Source organism: Tyto alba, unplaced genomic scaffold (genome assembly GCF_018691265.1).
Source record: "Tyto alba isolate M040663 unplaced genomic scaffold, T.alba_DEE_v4.0 Super-Scaffold_20000042, whole genome shotgun sequence".
Classification (NCBI taxonomy): domain Eukaryota; kingdom Metazoa; phylum Chordata; class Aves; order Strigiformes; family Tytonidae; genus Tyto; species Tyto alba.
Genome location: NW_024881293.1, coordinates 3,426,074 through 3,445,901, shown reverse-complemented (window position 1 = coordinate 3,445,901; position 19,828 = coordinate 3,426,074). Strand labels below are relative to the sequence as shown.

The window sequence follows — 19,828 nt, the reverse complement described above, 5'->3', positions numbered from 1 at the left end:
GACCAGCTGTGTGTTTTTCTGTGGAGAATTCAGCACATCTGGGAGCTAAGGGGAGCAGAGCAAGGCAGGAGTTACACTAGGCTTACCATTCCTCAAGGATATCTTGGGATACTAGATACCAGGGATACTATTTTGGGCAGTAAATCAGAGAGGTGATGATAAAAACAAGGCCCGTCTCCCATTTTCTGAGGATGAGGGCGTTTGTTTCAGCAATGCTAACAGTAAGTGCCAAGGTGCTCTCGGATCAATACCTGATTTAGCAGGGCATGTGGGGATCCATCGAGCCTGTCATGCTGGAGCACAGCCTTGCTGATCCCAGCAGCCTGGCTTCACCGTGGGGCTCCTCGTAGCTTGTCAGCGGGATCTCCTCAGTGCAGCAGGTGCAATTCTCTGCTCAGGGTTTTTTTTTTTTTTTTTAAATCCTCAGGTCCTGATGTGCTGGGTTTTTTTCAGTGTGATGAGCAGGCAGCTCTCTAGGATTACCACAGCCTGCCTGGTGCAGGTGCCTCCCTCAGCCATATCAGCCCTCAGGCGGCACCACTGTCAGCCCGGCCTGGGCTCGCCCATGCTCTCCCCGGGCAGCTGTGGACCCGGTGCTGCTGAGTGGAGCTGGGACATGGCAGGTGAGGAGGAGGAGAAGGAAGAGAAGAAGGTTCCCTCTCTCCTGAGGCACTGCCCCAGGGGAGGAGAGCGGTGCCTCAGACGGGTAGGCCGAGCGGCACCGGGCCCCGCCTCGCCTGGGCCACCTTCAGCACAGACCTTGGATCAACCATGGGCGAGAGCCGTGTTCCCGTGGCCATCTGCAGCCCTGGTGACAGGCGGCGTTGCTAATCGCGGGGAATAAGCTGCTTACAGTGACCCAGCTGGAGCCGGCTGGCAGCCGGGGTTCAGGCGTTAAACGGGGGACAAAGCTGCAGGTTTGCCCCGGTGTTCAGAGCCTCGTGTGCCCCATCCCTGAGGTTCTGGCGAGGCCCAGCGGCATGTCCGGTGGTGGCTATCAGAGTAAGTGTCTACGAGGGGACCTGCGCGGGGGACTGGAGCCCTCAGCGGAGAGCAGGCCTGAAATGGCTCCCCTGGGCTGGGGCTGGGGGTGATGGCCCTCCTGCTCCCACCACCACATCCCGGGATTCCAGCTGGTTCTTGGCTGGCAGCGCATGAAGGGAGCTGCTGCGCGGCTGTTCCTCAGCTGCCGGAACGGTAACTGCCCTCTCTCTGGTTAAGGGAAGAGCACTTGTACGTGCCTGTTGATCTCCAAGTGGCAACGAGAGGCTTGTGCGATGGCAGTGATGGGATGGTTCAGTTTGTGAGACCTGAGGAGTGGGGGAAAAGCCTTGTTTCTGAGGCATGTGAAGTGTGATCACCGGTCCCAACCCACAACGTGAAATGGATCGGCCTTGGTCTGCAGGGATGGCAAAATCAGCATTGTCTGTGCAGTTCTCGTGTTTATTATGGGTCTGTCATTGTTATCAGAATGCGAAAATGGCATTCACTTGAAAGAGCTTGATTTACTTTTCATGAACCGTGCTATTTAATTTTTCTTATAACAACAGAAGTACATTGTTCAGCTTAATTTTTGTTTGCTTAATTGGATTTGTTTCAGGTTTTAATGCATTAGTGCGTTGCTGCAAAGTGTGCATAGTAAGCCTGTGTTAAATGTTTTAGTTGGAAACATAAAAGCTAGTATGAAATCCATTGGTCATGGATTTTGCAGTTCGCAAAATGTGCAGCTTGCTTTTTGCCATTAGAAGAAGTTTTTAAAAAGCCCTTCATATAACCTTGTTGGCTTTTGAGTAAGATTAACCACTGCTCGAAAGTGGTTACATTAGAGTCCTGAATGGCAATTTTGGGAAGGCAGACAAACATGATTTTTAAAGGACTCTTCTTGATCTCAGTGAGACTGAAATTAGGAATGAGTGAGGTGAAGAACACCACCTAAAATAATCATGGTAATGTGTTGGGAACTGGTATCTGGCAGAAAGAACTGAAATGGAGAAGTAAAAAAAAAAAAAATCATATGAGTTATCAAGAAAATATATTATGTCTAGGTCTTAAGTATAAAGTAGTCCAGTGCCAGATTCCAGGTGTTTATGGAGCAAAACAGCACTGATAAACATGATGGTTTCATGTCCTTTCACATTTCAAATCCTTTATAATGCTCTTTTGTGATACATTGCTGGTTGGCTGGATATTCCAGGGGTGTAAGGAGCACTTCTACAGAACACCAGTCCACTGCATTTTGTGGTTATACTTCATGCAGTGATAGGCACCCTAAAGAAAGCAGCCATGTTTTGTCTATTCACTCTGTAGTTGCCAACTTCTACTTGTCTGGAAAAAATAATGGGATCTTTCATGATACACTTGGTGATGTATGAAAGGCAGTAACAGCAGTTCCCAAGGATAATTGCAACACTGCATGACTGTCTCCTGTTGCTTTAGTAATTGAATTTACTCCCCAGTTTGTGGTGATTACTGAAAGAGTTTGCATGTGAGAAGGACAAGTGGGTTGTTTGCAAACAGGGATGACTGAGGCTCAGATGCTTTCTTAGAAGAGAATGAGATAAACATAGTTTGGGAACAGAGTGCAATTTGACAGGAGGTTTTCTGCTATTGGAGTATGTTTGAAAAGGGCAATGGGCATTGATTTCATAGGCCATGCTATCTCTTTCTTTTCAGATTGACTAGGGTTTTATTTTAAGATGATATAGGTATGTGTGTCTTCACAATACCATTTTAATTTTTTAAAAAGGGGGTGGAAACTAAACGGTGGTTAGAATGACCAAGATCAACAACTTGTGTTTAAAATTTGAGGGAATGAAAGCACAGTCCCGTCAAATTGCACTTACCTGTTAGCAGCAATTTATGCATCTGTGCTCGGCATGAGTGTTATATGTATAACTGTCTGACTTAGTGGCTAGACTGCAAATAAGGTTCTCCCATCTATACTGTAACTCTTCAAGGTTAGGGGACAATGTAGCTTCTTTGGATATGTAAACATGGTTTCATCCTTCAGTGTGGACAAGAAGAAATTGGCCTTGAACCTTTGCAGGGCTGCAGCATCATATGTGAACAAATCTTCACTTGTTAAGCACTTAAACTACCTTAAGTTGAGGCACTACCTTTCCTATCAACCCTGGAGAAAATACAAGTGTGGAGGAGATCTGAGCTGGATTTCCAATCAATGAAGAGGGGTAAGCGTTGTACTCCAGCTGGAGCCATGTTGCTTTGACTTCTGTAAAAACATTTCCTTTCAGGCTTGTTCTTGTTTGGTGTCATGTAGATTGGGTTAGAGGTAAAGCATTCTGGAAAAGCATCTGCAGACTACCTTGTCTTGGCAGCAGGATAATTCAGCCCTGGTACAAGTTTTTTTTGATGCTGCAGGTGCATGCATAATGCTAGAAGTCTTTGTTTTCCAGGTTTTCTGTTGAGAAGCGAGTCTATCCCCTTCAATAATTCCTGCTCTGCCAGACATGATTGTCTGCTGAGAAACAGGAAGAGAGTAGCATCAGTAATACTTTCAGGACTTAGACTGGTGGACTGGAGACAAATTCGTAAGGAAAGTACCCAAAGCCTTTGGCAAACTAGGCAAGATGTGATGAGAAATATGCGTGCTCATTTGTTTATATTTCTTCTTATTTTTCTTCAGAGCAAAGAAACATTCAGAAGAACATGAATGTTGATCTGTATTTGGGCACTAGAAGTTGAGTAGACATTTCTCATCACTGGCTTGAAGCTGCGGCATTCAGTGTAACTCCCAGCCAGACAGCAGAACAAGGCCAGCCGTGTACTGCACCTCTGTCAGCTGGGAAGAGAGATCCCAGTCTGAGACAGACTAATCTGCTGCCCTTCTCAGCCATTCTGGGACACGACCAGTCAGTTCTCCAGTTCCTGCTTCCTGCAGCAGAATAATCTCTGCCCTAGGCTGCAGCACAGCTCTAAGTGTGTGGCTCATAGGATTCTGCATCTTGCTTTGTCAGTGCTCCCTGCTGTGCATCTCCCTCGGAGACACTCAGGCCTTGAGGCTTGTAGTTTAGAAGGGGGAAAGAATGAGAGTATTGACTTTCTTCAACACCATCAGAAAGCAAGGGCAGTTGGTAGCTGCTCCATACACACTGCTTGCCATTGCTGTTTAGAAAGTAAGAACAAGAATAGCAACTCTCCAGTGGAAAAACAACAGCATCGGCCTCCCACTGCTGCTTGTATGGATCCTGTGAGCCCTTCACTGGCCAATGCACATTTGTCACCTCATACTGTAGATTCCCCTCCTAGGCACGAATCACTGGCATGTCCCTCTTCAAGGAGCTCAAGTGGAAATCTGAATGCTTGTTGTAGCTCAGCCCTGACCTCAAGGGATCTCGATTCATCTAGTTTGGAGTCCCTTCAGTCTCTTTTGCAGTCCTCACAGATTTCTGCTAGCTTGTACTGTTCAATCCAGAGGCTTAAGCAGGAAACTGCTTTGATGGGGATATGGGGCTCCCTCCCTCTGGAGCCTAAGTCTCCTCCAGTCAGTGGCAGTTTGTGCTTTGCTGCTGATGATTCACCTCCTAGTATCCTGAGCACAGGAGAACAACTAGGTGGAGTGAAGGCCAGTGCTGCTCAGACAGGATTGAAATGGAGAGTCCCATTTGCTAAAAACTGGAGCACTGGTACAGTGACAAGGGACTTCAGTCATGCAGAACCTCTCTCTGTCTCTCACAGATACAGATATGTCGACTCAAACACATGGAGAACCAAAATTTCAGGTGACATCCAGCCAGAAACCCTCTCTTCTGGGGTGGGCCCTGGCAGGCCAGTGAGTACAGGAGCAGATTACTCCTACAGTTGCTCCCCTTATTTCAGATGCCAGTCCCAGGCAAAGCCAACTTTGGAAACTGGTAGTCTTTATGTTCACACAAAAAGACATTCCCCTGAAAAGGTTCTTAAAGGAGAAGAGACACCTGATAGGGCATCCCTCTATGCTGTATCTTGGAAGAAAGACCTGCCAGCCAGTCTGTATCCCGAGGATCTGCAGGTGTCACTAGAGACGGATCTGGGGGGGGCTCAGATGGACGGTGTAGCCATGTACGGGACTCCAGGGGAACTATGCATGAAAGTAGCTTCTGGAGATAAAGAGTTTAGACCAGTCCAGCAGTTTAGTATTAAATCTGCAGGAGTCAACAACTCTGAACCTCATGTTAAGTCCAGCAAAGATTCAGAAGAGGTATGTGACTCTAGATTGCAAGCAGCCAGAAGAGTGGCTGTAGTGGGCAGCAGCCAGTTCGGCCATTTTGGTATTCAGGTTGAAGAAGGCTTCGGTGAATATTTTGACACAGATTGTATGAATGTGAGCAGGGAAGGAAGGAGAAACAAATATTCCTGCCAAAGCAGCTGGAGGAATTGGGAAGCTGATGCCTATCTCAACCAGTCTGAAGAACCTTCTGTGGGGAGGAATGCCAAAGAACCACGGTGCTGTGAAGAAGGGAGCCAGACACAGAAAACCATGTCCGGAGAGGTGAGGGTGTGCCTTTTCACAGATACTACTTGTGTTTGTTTCTTTTTCTTGCTAGAGGTGTAGAGTTGAGGTACAACAGTGATAGGGATGCTTGTCCTAGTTTTTTTTCTGGAACTGAGTGGCCAAAATCTATTCTCTTATGGTCCTGCTCCATCCCAACATAGGCTTCTTCCTAGAGACCACCTTGTTAACTTAGTTATTCTTGGGAATGTGAACACCTGTTCATATTCTCTGGATCTACATGCAGAGGGAAAGCATTAAACTGTTTTTCACTCTGTGTATAGTTGCAGGGCCCTGAGATTTCAGTTTTGTTGTGCTTTCCCATGTCTGAAGCATGTAAGAATATTCATGGAGCAAGGGCAGGGGTTGTGTCAAAGGCATCTGACATAATACACTACCCTGAGGCTGCACTGTTCTGGTTTCCATCCAAAATTACTTGCCATGCTGGGCACAGAAAAATTCTACAACAGAGTAGTGTGAATAATCACATGAGTTACTGTCTTGTGTCTGTTGACAGGTGTTGGAAAACAGCTTCTGGTCACTGAAGGTGAATGAGCAAAGGTAAAGAGACTGTGTGTCCCTGTGTGAGCGTGCTGGTAGTTAACAGGGGAGGAAGACTGCTGGGAAGTGGCTAAGGAGCCGTGTTTCTGGGAATGTTTGGTTTTAGGACTTAAATTATTCTGCCATGGTTCACGCAGGGGCTGTAACCATTTATTTTCAAAAGGTTGCTATCTAGAATGGAGCATGTTCTAAAAAATAGTTTTTGTATCTTTTAAATTCTAGCTTCTAAATTTAACATTGGTTGTTGCTAGCAATGAAAAAGCATTGGTACCATGTGTGCTGCCTTCCAGTGCAGCAAATACTGGCATGCTCACTGCACAGTTAACGAAGATCAAGAACTGGGCTTACCCATGAGATGGGATTCAAATCTTTGACCTGTGGATAAGATGTGTGTGAGATTGCTATCAATTTAGCAACAGTGATACCTTAATTTGGTGTGAGGCTGTAAGTGTTTCACTCTTTAGAGAGAATTATTTGAAATACTTCTTTTCAGCTTGATGGCTGAACTCTGATTGCCACCTCCTGGCTGTGTTTAACTTTATGTTAACTGGAGCTCGCTTTTGTTTTTTCTCTTTAAGTTTTCAGCACTTATGTGACAGGCAAGTGCTAACTAGGTGTTTCCAAGCCTGGAGAGGACACATTCTCTGGAAAAGGGCTGCAGCCAGGCATCTTTACAGGCAGCAACTGCTTCGGAAGGGCCTTGGTGCTTTGCAGTGGGCTGTGCACCAGAGGAGGATGCAGCTGGAGGTAGCCCGGCGGCGACGTGCCTCGGCTCTGCTAGCTGTCAGCTTCCGCAGGGTGAGGATGGGCTAGGGGCAGCAGAAGTGGTGCCATGAGTTTTCTGTTGTGCAGTCAGAGAAGGCAGAAATGGTATTTGGATAGGGAGGGGGAAGGGGTACCCTGTATGAAAATCAATGATTTGGATGGACCCTGGTACTGATCCTCTGCCTGCAGTTTGTTCTAATCATGTGGTTTCTCCTTCAGTGGAAGGAAGCTGTGGCAAAATGGAATAAGAAGCAAGCTCCGCAACCTGAGCCATATTCTTATATCCAAAGTTCATCAGTGAGATTTTTTGGAGTAGGAAGATTAGCAGCTATGACAACCTCAGCTCAGCACCAGCTTACAGTAGGATACTCAAAGGAGGCTGAGAAGGCTCATAGGTAAGCTGAGAGCATTCTCCTTCTGTTATCTTGAGCAAGTGCAAGTTCATAAACACAGTAAGAAATTTTTCTCAAATGGTGGCAAACTTGTTTCCAGGTCCCTGGATGTATTGCTGCAGATAAGCACTGCAAGAATTAGTAACTTAGTTTTAAGAACTAAATAATTCTGTTCCAGAGCTTCTGTGCGTTAGTGTGTTCAGCCTGATGCGAGTGTGTGACACAAGTGCTCCTGTACTATTTTTTGAGTTCAGCTATGACTTGTATATGTGATGCAGCTGTAAATGAGATTGGAGTGATGCAATGCTACAGTCTCTAGCAAGACAGTAGAGGTGTCAAAAAGAAAAACCTTTTATAGTGCCTTCTGATTCTGAGAGCAGAAGAACAAGTCCAGACAAAAAGAGAGAGATACCTAGGGAGATGGAAGGCTCTGGATGCTGTTCTCTGAGTGCCTTTTTGGACAGATGGATATCAAAGCCTGCTTTATGACTCTTTCAGGGTGGAGGGAGGACTATGGACACAGCTTCATCGCAGGCAGAGAGGAGACGAGTTCTGCTGGAGAGCTCAAGCAATCAGAGATATGAGACGACTAGCTGGTAAGCACACGTTCTGTAGCCTTGGAACAGCTTGAAGGTAATCACTGTTTCACTGTGTTTTTTGGTTTGTATCTAATTGTTACTTTGATCAGACTCTTTCAGAACCTGAGCCTGCAAATAACTGGGCCAGTATCTGTGATGGTGGAGGGTGGCCCACACGCCATGTCATACACCTTTTGCCTTGTTCCTTGTATTAATTCAGCTGCAGCAGATGCTGTTGCTCCAACTGTTTCCCTTAAGTGCCCTTTCTCAGACAGCTGGAGTTCAGCCAGGGGATGTTTGCTGTGTGACCCTAAGTTGTTTGAAGTTCTTCTGAGTTGTTTTTCTTCCTCTCAATCTCTTCATGCCCTGCAACACAGCAGCTTTCAGACTGTGGCGCCTGCAGAAGGAGCTGCTGAGCAAAGAGGAAGCCAGGCTTTTGGAAGCCCGTGCTCTGCTGGAAAAGAAGCAGCTAAGAAACCTTTTCTGGGCATGGCGTTCCCGATGCTTGGAAATGGAACAGATTTTAGCACTGACAACTCGGATCCAAAGAAACTTGGTCTCCCGGTAAGTTGGTGAGGTCTGTTCTTTCATGTGAAGTCTGTTCACTGTGAATGTCCAAGGAACCACAGAGCCAACCCAGACTATGATGTGTTGTTTCATTTTAAAGCCATCTATTCTTTTGTTTTAGGAGTTAATAAAGATGAAAGTAGGGATAGAAACGTGAAAAGGAACTACTGTGGTCAGAGACATTATGATTTGCCTCCTGTGCACTGCCAAACTTTTTTGTTCCTGACCTTTGATGTCCTGAAAGACCAAACCCAAGAGCACCCACTATGCTGCTGTGCTCTTAAGCATGACAGTTGCTTTTTAATGAAATAACCAAATAGAAGGTCAGAAGATGACAGCTTCTGTCTGTCTTTCCTCAACTAAACCCAGTCTCAGCAGGAGTCGCAAGCTTGTACATGTGGTTTTCCATGTGGTTTTGTTTTCCTTTGATATTCTCAGGTGCTTCAGTGCATGGAAGGAGACTGCTGAGCAGAAAGCACTTTACAGGTGCAACCTGGCCCATCTCAGAGCAGTGTCACTGAGGAAATACTTCCAGCAGTGGGTTCAGATGCTGCAGGTCAGAGAAGATGATAAGCAGGCAGTGGTGAACTACTTCTTCCTACAATGGAGGCAGCATTATGGTGAGCAGCTTGGGGTCTGTGCAGAATCTAAGATTTGAAGGTGCTTAGGCTCCTTCCTCCTCTTCTTGTATGGTGAAAAACAGCTGAAAACAGCCTGATTACAGGAAGGCTCAGGTGATACATGGTATTAAAAAAACAGAGTGGGCAGAGACCTAGTTCTAGATGTGTCAGTGAAGCTACAGGGAGATTTGTTGCTCTGCTTCATAAACCTAGCAGAAAGTCTTAAACCTTGCTGAAAAGAAGCAGTCTGAGGGTTGGGCTATGCTGAGTTTCTTAGGAATGCCTTCTGACAAATGTCTCGTCACTCTCTATAACTGGTTAAGGACCAGTTGTAAGCTCAGTAGCTGACAAGACTGTGACAAAGAGGCATGAAGATCAGCTATTGTGGACTACAGAGAGACGGTTTCTGGAGGAAACGGGCTACTCTCTTGACGATTTCTGTCAAAAGGTGAAGCTCCAGAGAGTATATCTGCTGTGGAAGACAAGGCTGTGTGAGCATCAGAGAGCTGAGTGAGTGAAGACGAGCCAGTTCTTGGAGCCCTGCCCTCCTTAGTAGTGTCCCCTTGACTTTCTGGTCCTTCTGGAAGAACCCCTTTTACCATCTGTCATCCATCATGTCTGTACTAGCGCCCCCCTCTGGTATCCCTTTCAGTCACTTTGCTTTGTCTTAATATCTTCTGTTTCAGTTCTTTCTCTCAGACTTTGGAGCAGTGTAGAGTCAGAAAAGCTCTGAAATTATGGCACCAAAAGTGTCTCATGCTGAAGACAATTAAACAAAGTCCTAAGCCCTCACACAGGACTGTCTATGAAGAACCTCTTGCTATGCCGTTTTCTGACGACCCCTCATCATCATCTGGCTTTGACAGCAGTGCTCCAGCTACTCTGCCCTCTCAAAACTCACTAGAAAAGGTGAGGAGGTCTTCTTACATCCAGACTGCTCTGAGGTGTTAAATTTTTGGGATTTTTTTGGGAAAATTTCTGCTTCAACATGATATTGTCATCAGCAAACTGAGTCTGCAGGGTCCTGGTGTTTAAATGTAATCAGAAATCTTAAAGTCAGTTCTCTCTGTGCTCTTCCTGGCTCATCATTTAGTGATCTGAGAAGGTGCTGAGCTAGTGAGGATCTCCTGTACACTTGCTCCCATTTGTGGCTGCAAGGTGGAAGGGATGAGGTACAAAGACCCTCATTACTGAGGGAGTGCATATGCTCGTTTCCCCTTTTCTCAGTATAGAAATAACTGTTTAACTATTCAGTACAGAAATAACTTCCCCATCACATATATTTGCACTCCAGATCTGTGCTTGCTAGCCTGCAGTTCCTTTGGATGCATCCTGGATTTCCCTCAGTCCTTGCCAAAAAGAGGAGTAAATGGCATGGTCAGAATTGTTACCTGAGTGATTCCACTGTGAGGGTACTTACCTCACACCTTGTTCTTCCCTCTGTACCTGCAGGAATACAGTTTCAGTGACAGTAGCCAGCAGAGCATCTCCTCCGTTCTGACTGCTGAGGATGTCACACACATACCACATTATAGTTCTTTCCTGAAACTACACCAGTGCGCAGAGCTGCCAGCTGAGCTGGGTGGGGAGCTGTACTTGCAGGCCGCCTTTCCTCCACAGAATACTGGATCTGAGTGAGTTGGAGACTGGTTCCTTGGGATGCTGGTAGCAGCGGCCCCTTGTTTGGTCTGGCTGAATTCCTTCCTTCTGAATAGTCCCTCATGTCACCTCACACCATCCTTCCAGATACTTTATCCTCTTTTTTAGTTTCCCTTTTTCCCCTGACACTTTTGTCTTACAGAAGAAATTGGTTTATGGGAGGTCAGTTCCAGTTATTGGCACTGCAGAGTCCAGACAATAATGTCCAGCCTCTCACCAGTTACTCTACATGGGAAGAGGTAAGGCTGAAAAAGTGGTGTGATGCATATAAATGTACAAGTGTTTTCTGCACAGCCCAATTAGGCAAAGAGCCTTTGGGTTTCAGTATCAGCATATGGAAGGTCTCACTGCTGTTCTCTCTTTGTTCTCTCTCTGAAGGTTTGGGAGATTGAGGCATTTCTTGGGGTAATTCTTCCCTACCATTTTCCAGCTGGGTGGGAAATTGGCCAGATGTCAAGGATTTAAAAGGGATGTGTTAGACCCTCATGTCTGGGTGTTCATGTGGTGTGTGGGTGTTTGCAACAGGGAGTTAGGCAATCATAGAAGCCACAGTGGCAAGGAGAAAGAGCTGAACTGCATAGAGTAACTGTTGCAGCAGTTCAAGGCCCTTTTTGCTTTTCCTGATTATAGGACTGCACTTCTGACAAGGAGGTGAAGAGTTGCTGGCAGCAAGCAGAGAAATGCTGCCTGCAGAGGTACTTCATTGTCTGGTCAGCTCAGACTCAGCAACTCGTAAAGGCCCAGCAGTACTGCAGGCTTATTCAGCTGTCTCGGTAGGTATTATACCTTCCAGAAGTTTCGTAAAGAGTCTGTTTTGGGAGCTCTATACTTGCTTTTTAAAAAAAAAGTCTTCCTCTAGCTATCTTTTTCTGTCTTCACTGGGAGTTTTGCAGCCCATTATTTTGGTTTTTTTCCTGCTTTTCCTGTTTTTTTCTGTATTACATCTAACAGTAATTTCTGGTTTGATGGGATGTCTCACAAATTAGAGCAAGCCCAGCACTGCTGATAACAAGCCCTGGTAACTTCCTCTCCACTGACCTGCCTTTCCTTTCTACTCATTCAGAAGTTGAAGAGCAAAACAGGCTTGGCACAGCTGGAGCAGGACACCTTACGCCCAACAACTTGCCCTATCCATCATTTCACCTGACATTTAACGGGGAAAGGGTGTTAACAGATCAGATGTATTTCCTAAACTCCCTCGTGTATGTTTATTGTTAAAGTTGCAGTTACCCTTGTAACTCTGTGAATCTGTGTGAGTTGTTCCTACAGTTGGTGCAATGACCTTTGTCTTTCTCAGAGCCTTTCTCAGCTGGCACCACTGGACTGTGGAAAATAAGAACCAAAAAGCAGCATCAGCAGCCCTAAAACATCAAGTCCATTGCTGCCAGATGGCTTTCAGCCTGTGGAAGAAGAGACTGGCCCAGAAAGTAGAATCTGACCGGAGATTCAGGTGTCACATTCACCAGATGACTGCTGGTGCTCTGTGGCATTGGTGTTCCTATTGGCAAAGTGAGTTACCCCATCCTACAGTAGCACTCGTGTCTGTAAGAGAGGGGTGCTGTGGGAATGGTTGGGATGGAGAAAGTCCCACTTCTGGTTGTAACTCTGTGCACTGCTCCTCTGGAATGGCACACACTAGTCCAAGGCTCAATAAGTGCCTGTGTCACTGACTTCCTGGGGTTATAAGCAGGACATGTGCCCTGCTGTTCTGTAGTGCTCTATGCTAGGGGAGATGCTCCTTTGGCAGCTGGTTGGAAAAGGGGTGGATCTTGTTTTACCTGCACTACCAAAGGAGTGTTCAAGTGGTGCATTTTAGCAGCCTGGGAGTTAAATTGAGTTCAGATGCAGTATACGAAGCTTGAACATATCTCCTCAGACCCTAGGCTTTGCTTCAGCGGGAGCAGGGTGTATCTTTTGGGTTTGCTTTACAGTCCTGATCCTGTCCCTCAAGGTATTCCACGTGCTTTAAGCGCTAAGTACTTACACTGTGCCAGGGAAGGAACACTCCCAATTTTTGATGGAAAACTGCCTTGCAAATGAGAGTGGAAGTGATCTGTGATCTTGGGAAGGGCAAAGGTCTGACTGCCTTGCAGACAAAAAAACAAGGCAAATTGAAAAGTCTCTTCAGCTGATAGAGGACAGGAAATCTTAGAAAGTTTGGTCCCATTTAGTATTTGCAGCACATGTATTCTTTGCCTGGGACTTGTCTGGACTCTGTGATGGAAAAAAAAATGATTGTTGGGCTCAGCTCAGCAAGCTCTTGTATTCTCTCACAGGGAAGCGTGCTGTGAGAGAGCTGCAGCAGCAATGGGCTCAGCATAGCTGCCAGGAGAAGAAGAGGTTGGTCCTGCAGACATGGTATTGCCAAACAAGGAAGCAGAAAGATGCTGCTTTACTCTGGGAACGTCTTCTCCTGCGCAGGTTTGTTTCCTGCCCTCAAAGCACTTCCGAGGGAAGCTTTGGGTGAAGAGCAATTTATGTGGCAGAGCATTCTGTGTATTCAGAACAGAGCTTGGGTTTGAAAGTGCAGCTAACCTATGTGTAAATGGAGCTTCTGTAGGAGAGCTTCCCTAGGGGTGCTCCTACATTAAGGGGTCTGTTACCCATAGTTTTATACTCCCCATCTTGTTCTCACTCAAAACTTCTTTTTTTTTCCAGAACTTCTGTTCAGTCTTAGTTATGCAGTGTGGTATTTGTAAAATAAGCAAGGGAGATAAAACAAATTTGTGTCGTTTAAAATAGTGACAGCCTTGTTTCCACTGGGATTACTCAGTATTTGCAAAAAGTAATACTGGGCAGAGGTCTTACAGAGATCTGATGTCTCCAAAGCTGAATCTTTTAGATTCTGGACACAGCATGCTGATTTTAATATAAACTAATGTGAAAAATTGAGTTCAATATATTCCTGCAGAAAAGCAATATTCAGTAAAGCCTGTGAAGGGAAAACCATGATACTCAATTCATCTCAGTGTCAGTTACAATACAGGTGAAGCTTCAGTATGTTTTGGAGTCTTACGTTATGGTGCAGATCATGAAAACACAAGCATTTAATCTGAAGAGCAAGGTGTCTGCTGCCAATCATTAACAACTTTTTATCTCTTAGCTGTTGTTCAGTAGCTTTCTCATTGAAATCTGGTTTGTTTGTGGTTTATGTTGTGTGAGGCTACTGTCTGCTGGAAACGCAGCAAAGTGTCCAGCTGCAGTTAACCAGGAATTGTTCAGGTGGTCCTCTGAGATAATTCAGGAGGATGAGAAGAAATAATATTATTTATGCCAAGGATTCGTTTGAAGCAAGTGCAGGTTTGGTCCTAGCAGATTTCCTTTTGAATCACAGGTTCAGGCTGAGAGGAGACAAAGATCTGCAAAGGAAAGAGTAATTAAAAACCTAGTAAAACCTTAGTGGCTGTGATGCTTAGACTCTGAACTCACCCCACCCAATTGTATTTTCTTCTGTAAATCAATCTGTGTGGTGGTACCCTAGTGGGAAGTGTGTTTGAGAGAAGTCCTTAATGTTGCTCCTTCCTGTAGAGTGTGTATCCACCATTAATCTTCCTTCTGAGTTCTCCTTTGATGAGAGAGCACTTCTAATTTCTCACCTGGATATGGTACAGGCTGAGCCCTGTCTCTTCTGAGGGGGGGCATTTTTCATGCTAGGGTAACCTGCAATAGATTCTCTTGATCTTCAGAGAAGCCTGCCAGGCAGAGGATATTTACACCTCTGCCCTATGGTGCAGTGGGGTGATTTGCATAATGAAAGTCCAAGTGGAACAAGGGACCAAAAGGATAAGCCAGGAGTTAAAAGCAGATTGGCTTCTGGGGTTGCAGAGGAAGACTGGCCTTCTGTGCATCACCCTGCAAGATAGGGAGAGATTACTGTGGGTGCAGATTTACAGTGCTGTTAATAGTAACTCCTGTAGACATTGATTTTTTGGAATAAAGTTGTCTCCATAAAGATTCTAGTTGTACGTCCCAGGGTACGTACGACAGGGTCTTAGTCTGTGACAGCCAAGAAAAAAACCTAAAATCTGAATCTCGACACCAAGCTGTTGTCTTAAATCCAGCTCGGTTCTGCAGCAAGCAGACTTAATGAGTCTGCTGAGTTCCATGCTGACAGAGATTTTAGCAGTTTTATTCTCATCCTATAAAGAAAAAGCCTTCCTCGGGCATCATCCTAAAGGTCAGCTGCTGGCACAGAGAAAGATTGAAGACCGACTAATTTAATTCCTTTCTTTTTTGGAGGGATCCACTATGTGCAGTGGCAGGGCAGCCTAGGAAAAGTGTTGGTTTGGTAGGCAACAGAAAAACATAGTATAACATTGCATTCGGTTTGCAGAGGCCTTTGAAGAGGAGGAAATGCTAACATGGCCAGAAGGAAGCAGACACACTCCTGGGCTTTGAGGAGTTGGGAGGTAACAGTGCTGGGAATCTGGAGTAAAACAAGGGCAAATTTTTAACAGAAAGAAACTGTAGTTCAGGAGTCTGAACTTACACCTTCCTAGGACGAGGCACTGGAAAAATAAGTAACACAGAGAAAGATACATAAATGTTGATTTCAGAAGGAATAATAGGAACAGCCTTTTTTCTTGTTGAATGCTCTTTTGCTTGCTTTGACCACTTAAGCATGACACTGCAAGGTGGGGTGAGAAGGTGGAACTTTGTCTATAACCTTTTTGGTGCTGATGTGTGACTTTAGGCATCTGCTGCTTTTCTGTGCTTCTATTGTTTTTCAGGTGCCTGGTCACCTGGGCCCAGACCACTGCTTGTAGACTGAGGCAGCACAAAGCACTCTCTTGTTTTAAAAGGGTCAGAGAGCACCGTCTCCTAGTTGTGAGCTTTAGTGAGTGGAGGATGAAATTCTTGAGAGCTGAACAGCGGGTGAGGGGGGAGAGAAACCACAGGGGGCAGGAACCCTCTCAGGGTAAAGCCTGTCACCGCTGGCGATTGGCCTCGAGAGGACAGCAAGTCCTGCGCCTAGGATCTGTGGCTTCTATAAAACAGGTAAGAAAAAACAAAGGTCCTTCCTTATGAGACAGTTATACTTAATTGCCTGTTCTGCTGTGAAGACCTCAGCGAGTCACTAGACAGATACAGTGGCCAAGGCTTGTATAAAAACCTGGTTTGACTCATGGTGACTGCTTAGTCCCTGCTTTAAAATTCTTTACAGACTGTGCACGCAACTTCATCACCATAATCTGGTGCTGATTGCAGCAACCATCTGGAGCACAGCAATAAGGAATGGGGACATTTTGACCAGAGATGAGAGTGCTCCTTCTTCTCTCAGAGATGAGATGGGATAATCACTGTCCCTGCAGAGCAGAGCGAGCTGTCAGAGTTGCAGCTTTTTTCAAAAGGCTCACAGCTAGCAAACCACAAAGAGGTCGATTGATTTGGAAGGGCTGAGTCAGTCCTGCTGGGATCTCATCTGTGCAGTTTGCAGCCTGGGGTCTAGCACATTAAACTACCTGCAGGGATATGAACATAAATGTATCTCTCTAAGGCCAGTCTGTGTGTGTTGTTTGTGTGCACTGTGTTTAGTCTTGGCTGCAGCTGTGTTATTTCTGTTTGCAGGCCTGCAACTACTGGACAAAAGCAGCTGCCTTTTCCCAGTGTTCACGGCAGTGCAGTACCCTGATAGGTGCTAGGAAGAGCAGAAAGATGTCTCTGTCTTGGTCCATGAGTAAGAAGATGCCATCTCCTCTCTCTGTTTCATGGGACCATGCGGGGAGTGTGAGTGAGGAGGGTAGGGGAGTAGTGTTTGCCAGCCAGATGACTGGGATTACTCTGTGGAGTAGGTGCTCATGGCAATTGAACTCTGACTGTGGGTTGCTTCTGTATTCAGGAGCCAAAGGACTTAAGGGCTTATGGCATCTTTGATCTTTCCCTCTCTAGCTCTGAGGTTAGCTCCTGTGTGATTCCTCTTTTCTTTCCTAGAAAGCAGAAGAGGCAGAGAAGAGGGTTCAGCACCAGCTGCCCCTCTTGGGCTTTTTCCCAGTGCTATTCACCGCTGGCTGGTGATCTACAGAAACCAAAAAGGGGCTGAGGGTCTACTGCTCCCTCACCTGGTAGAGACACCTGGTGCGGTAGGATCCTCTCCTGCACATGCAAGGATCCAGGAGAACAAAGCAGAGGTGGACTTGGAAGAGTGGGATGAGAAGTGGCTTGGGTAAGTAGAGTGGAGGGCTCTGGGCTTCCTCTTGCTGCTGCCATCAGGGAAGGACTCCCTTGCAGGGCTGTTGGGCTGATAAAGCTTGTTTTCCCCTCTTACCTATAGGAGGAAGTATCTGAGGTGGTGGCGTCACACAGTGATACTTCGGCAGTGCCAGCGTGACAGGAGACTGCGCTGTCTGGCAAGGGGATGGCATCAGTGGAGAGAAGCCAGCAGTGTGGTGATACTGGCACGGGTGTTGGTGAGTGTCACCAGGGTGGCAGTGATGGGTGTTACTGGGCAAGCCTGCTCTGCTTGCAGCCTCACATACGTCTTGGGAGACAAGACATGGACATTTAACAAGTACCAGAGCGCACAAGAAATCCTCGTTTGCTGCTGTGGCTACTTTTTCCTTCTTTCTCTTTGAAATGCCAGCATGGCAGACTGGCATATCCACACACTTAGTTGTGCTTTGCCCCGTTTTACAGATGGGAAGCTGAGACAGAATGATTTGTATAGATTGTCTGTAGCCTGTGCAAAAAGTTCCCAGCAAGTATTACAATCTTTGTCCTCACCTGTGTTAGTTATACATCCCTCTGGAGTCCACAGCCTACCAAGGGCTGTCATTTGGCTTCCCCTTCTGCTCAGGCCCTAGCCATCTATGGAACAGACTGGCTTCCTGGGCAGTAGCTGTGTGAGATGTGCTCTGACCTGCCCATGGGACAAGGTGACACACATATAGCAAGTGCGTCCACAGTCACTGAGGAGCTGTGCTGGAGCACTGATGGGGCACTGTCCTTTCCCCAGGGTACTGTGACTTAATTAGCCACAATATTTGCAGGAGACAGTAGTTCAGCAAGAGCTTTGTTAGTAGCCAGCTGTGTTCATTACCAATGCAAAGTCATTCAAGAGGGACCTGGAAAAGCAGCTAGAAGCAAGGTGGGACTAGAGGGAAGTGAGGTAGTTTGCCTGCCAGAGGACAGTTAATCTGTGCGCTGCCTCTTTTCCTGGCAGGACCAGCAGCGGCTGATAGAAAAGGCCTGGAGGGTGTGGAGACGACGACATTTGCAAAGCTGTGTGGTGCAGAATTTCTTGGAGGAGGAAGCCAGGAACCTACTATCTCAGGTAAGCATTTATGACTGCTTTAATCGTGTGGACCGAAAAAGCACCTCAAAGGGACCAACTGGTATTTCCTGTATCTCTCTCCCTGCACCAAGCATTTGCTTAGGGAGACGCTGAATACATCAAGAAACAAGACTTGCTTATAATAAAGGGAAATAGCTTCTAGCTTTATATAGGTTCATCTTTGGGTTCAAAGCTTTGTGTCAGCAGTCAATTTCCCTGATGTGTCACCCCTTCTCCACTGTTACCAGAGATGATAATCCACTAATCCCCTGCCTCTCAAGAGCCCACTCAGGGAAGAAACAGGCTCCACATCAGTGCAAGAGGACTGTGCTGACTTGCACCCAGGGGCAGACAAACCGCTATAAATTTGAGTGAGCCAACCAAAGCCTTAGAGCTCAGCCAGCCAGTTTGGTTCTCTACCTGCTTTGCAAAGATCCATGCAGGATTAGGTCCTCCTTTAACAAGATGAGAGCAACTACTGAAATTAGAGGACAGAGGCGGCATTGGTCTTCCTTTTCTCACATCGATTTGTACTCTGCACTTCACTTATTGCCTACAGGAACATAGGGGAGACAGGGAAGGGCTCTGACTGAATGGTGAGGCAGTTGGCATAGCTCGTGCTAGAGGAAAAGCTGTGTTTATGGGTACTGTGAGGGTGGCTGCAACCCTTCAAGGGTAACCTGAGTATTTGATTTGTCCACTTCACTATTTAAGGCCTTTGGAAGGTGGCGCCAGCTAACAGTGTTCCAGCTCAAGGACAAAGGACGTTGCTGAATGGTGGGGGCCTGCCTGCAGCTGCTGCTCATTTCAGGACACGTGGAGGATACAGCTGGCTGTCACAACAAAGAGCTGGTCCTGCGAAATCAAGAAAGTGAATGCTCTGCTCATGATAAAAGCAATGCTGCAGGCCAGAAGCACAGTAGCCAAAGGACAACCAGAAAGAGATGGTACCTAGTGAAAGTTCCTCTTTGAAGGACTAATATCCTACCTCCCTAAAGGCACAAATTTGATATGTCATTCTTTTTTGTTGTGAGGTTGCATCCCCTTCTCCTCTGGACACTGATTTTGCTAGAGTTCTATTAAAAGTCAAAACCCCACCTTCTAGGCTCTCCCTTTACTCAGTATTTTTTCCTGGTCAGCAGTTTAGTGTCATGCAGGGGGGTCTAGCAAATACATGTCTTAAAGAGATGAGCAGGAGCCTGCCTCTGCAAACGCTACATCCTGTTGATTCCAAAGCCTGGACTATCGGTGATAGGTGTGAACACAAATCTTTATTTTTAGATTTGGCTCTTCCCCTGGGGGCGGATTCCCACATGACTCCCACCTCCTGTCTAGGTCCATCAGCTCTTCATTAAGCCTTTCAGTGGGTGGCCAACCTCTTGACTGGTTCCTGCTGGTTCCTTTCTGTGCTGAATGGGCTAGGGATGAAGAAACCTGCTGGGAACAGCTGAGCACCAAAAGCTTTGCTGAGGCAAGACAGGCGTGTCTGACCCCCAACCTTCCCATTACTTGCTTCTGTGATTGATGCCCTGTAATTACCCTGGATATATGAGCCCAGTTTCAGACAGCTGTAATGAGAGGGTCTGAAGAATCTGGGAAAGGCTTTTCTTCCTTGCTCGTTTGAAAGAGATGCTCACAGCGTGGCAGGGATCTTGAAATTCCATTGGGAACTGCCCCAGGCTCTTGTTTTCCTAGGCTGTGGTAGCTTGGCAGGATTGTTAAGTACACAAAGCAGCCTCCATAGCTTCCCCCCACCCCTTACTTCAGTGCTGTGCGGCCTTAAGCCTGTATTGAGTCATTAGGTCACAAAAGATAGCCTATGTTTCCCTCCAGGAACTGGAAGAGGACCACCACAATTCCTCTGACCCTGAACTGAACCGAAGGTTGTAGCTGGTTGCTTTTGGTAAATTCTAGGATTTAAACTTTCT

General features: G+C 46.3%; 1 protein-coding gene across 5 annotated transcripts; it reads left to right on the top strand.

Moving 5' to 3' along the window:
- The first annotated feature begins 880 nt into the window (after positions 1–880).
- CUNH1orf167 (chromosome unknown C1orf167 homolog) lies at positions 881–19,826 on the top strand. 5 transcript variants are annotated; one of them, XM_033007830.2, is made up of 22 exons: positions 881–1,002; positions 3,011–3,188; positions 3,644–5,488; positions 6,006–6,049; positions 6,628–6,847; positions 7,034–7,209; positions 7,705–7,802; positions 8,162–8,348; positions 8,790–8,971; positions 9,295–9,481; positions 9,658–9,880; positions 10,424–10,605; positions 10,773–10,869; positions 11,261–11,403; positions 11,928–12,139; positions 12,907–13,051; positions 15,361–15,628; positions 16,199–16,307; positions 16,562–16,793; positions 16,902–17,037; positions 17,786–17,900; positions 18,615–19,826. In XM_033007830.2, the coding sequence occupies exons 3-22, from the start codon at positions 4,199–4,201 to the stop codon at positions 18,773–18,775; spliced, it is 4,407 nt and encodes a 1,468-aa protein (XP_032863721.2). In that variant the 5' UTR covers positions 881–1,002; positions 3,011–3,188; positions 3,644–4,198; the 3' UTR covers positions 18,776–19,826. The 5 variants fall into 5 exon arrangements, with proteins under 5 accessions (XP_032863721.2, XP_032863722.2, XP_032863723.2 ...); XM_033007831.2 differs by lacking the exon at positions 3,011–3,188 and having other exon boundaries at positions 8,165–8,348; XM_033007832.2 differs by lacking the exon at positions 3,011–3,188 and having other exon boundaries at positions 17,790–17,900.
- Positions 19,827–19,828: the final 2 nt, after the last annotated feature.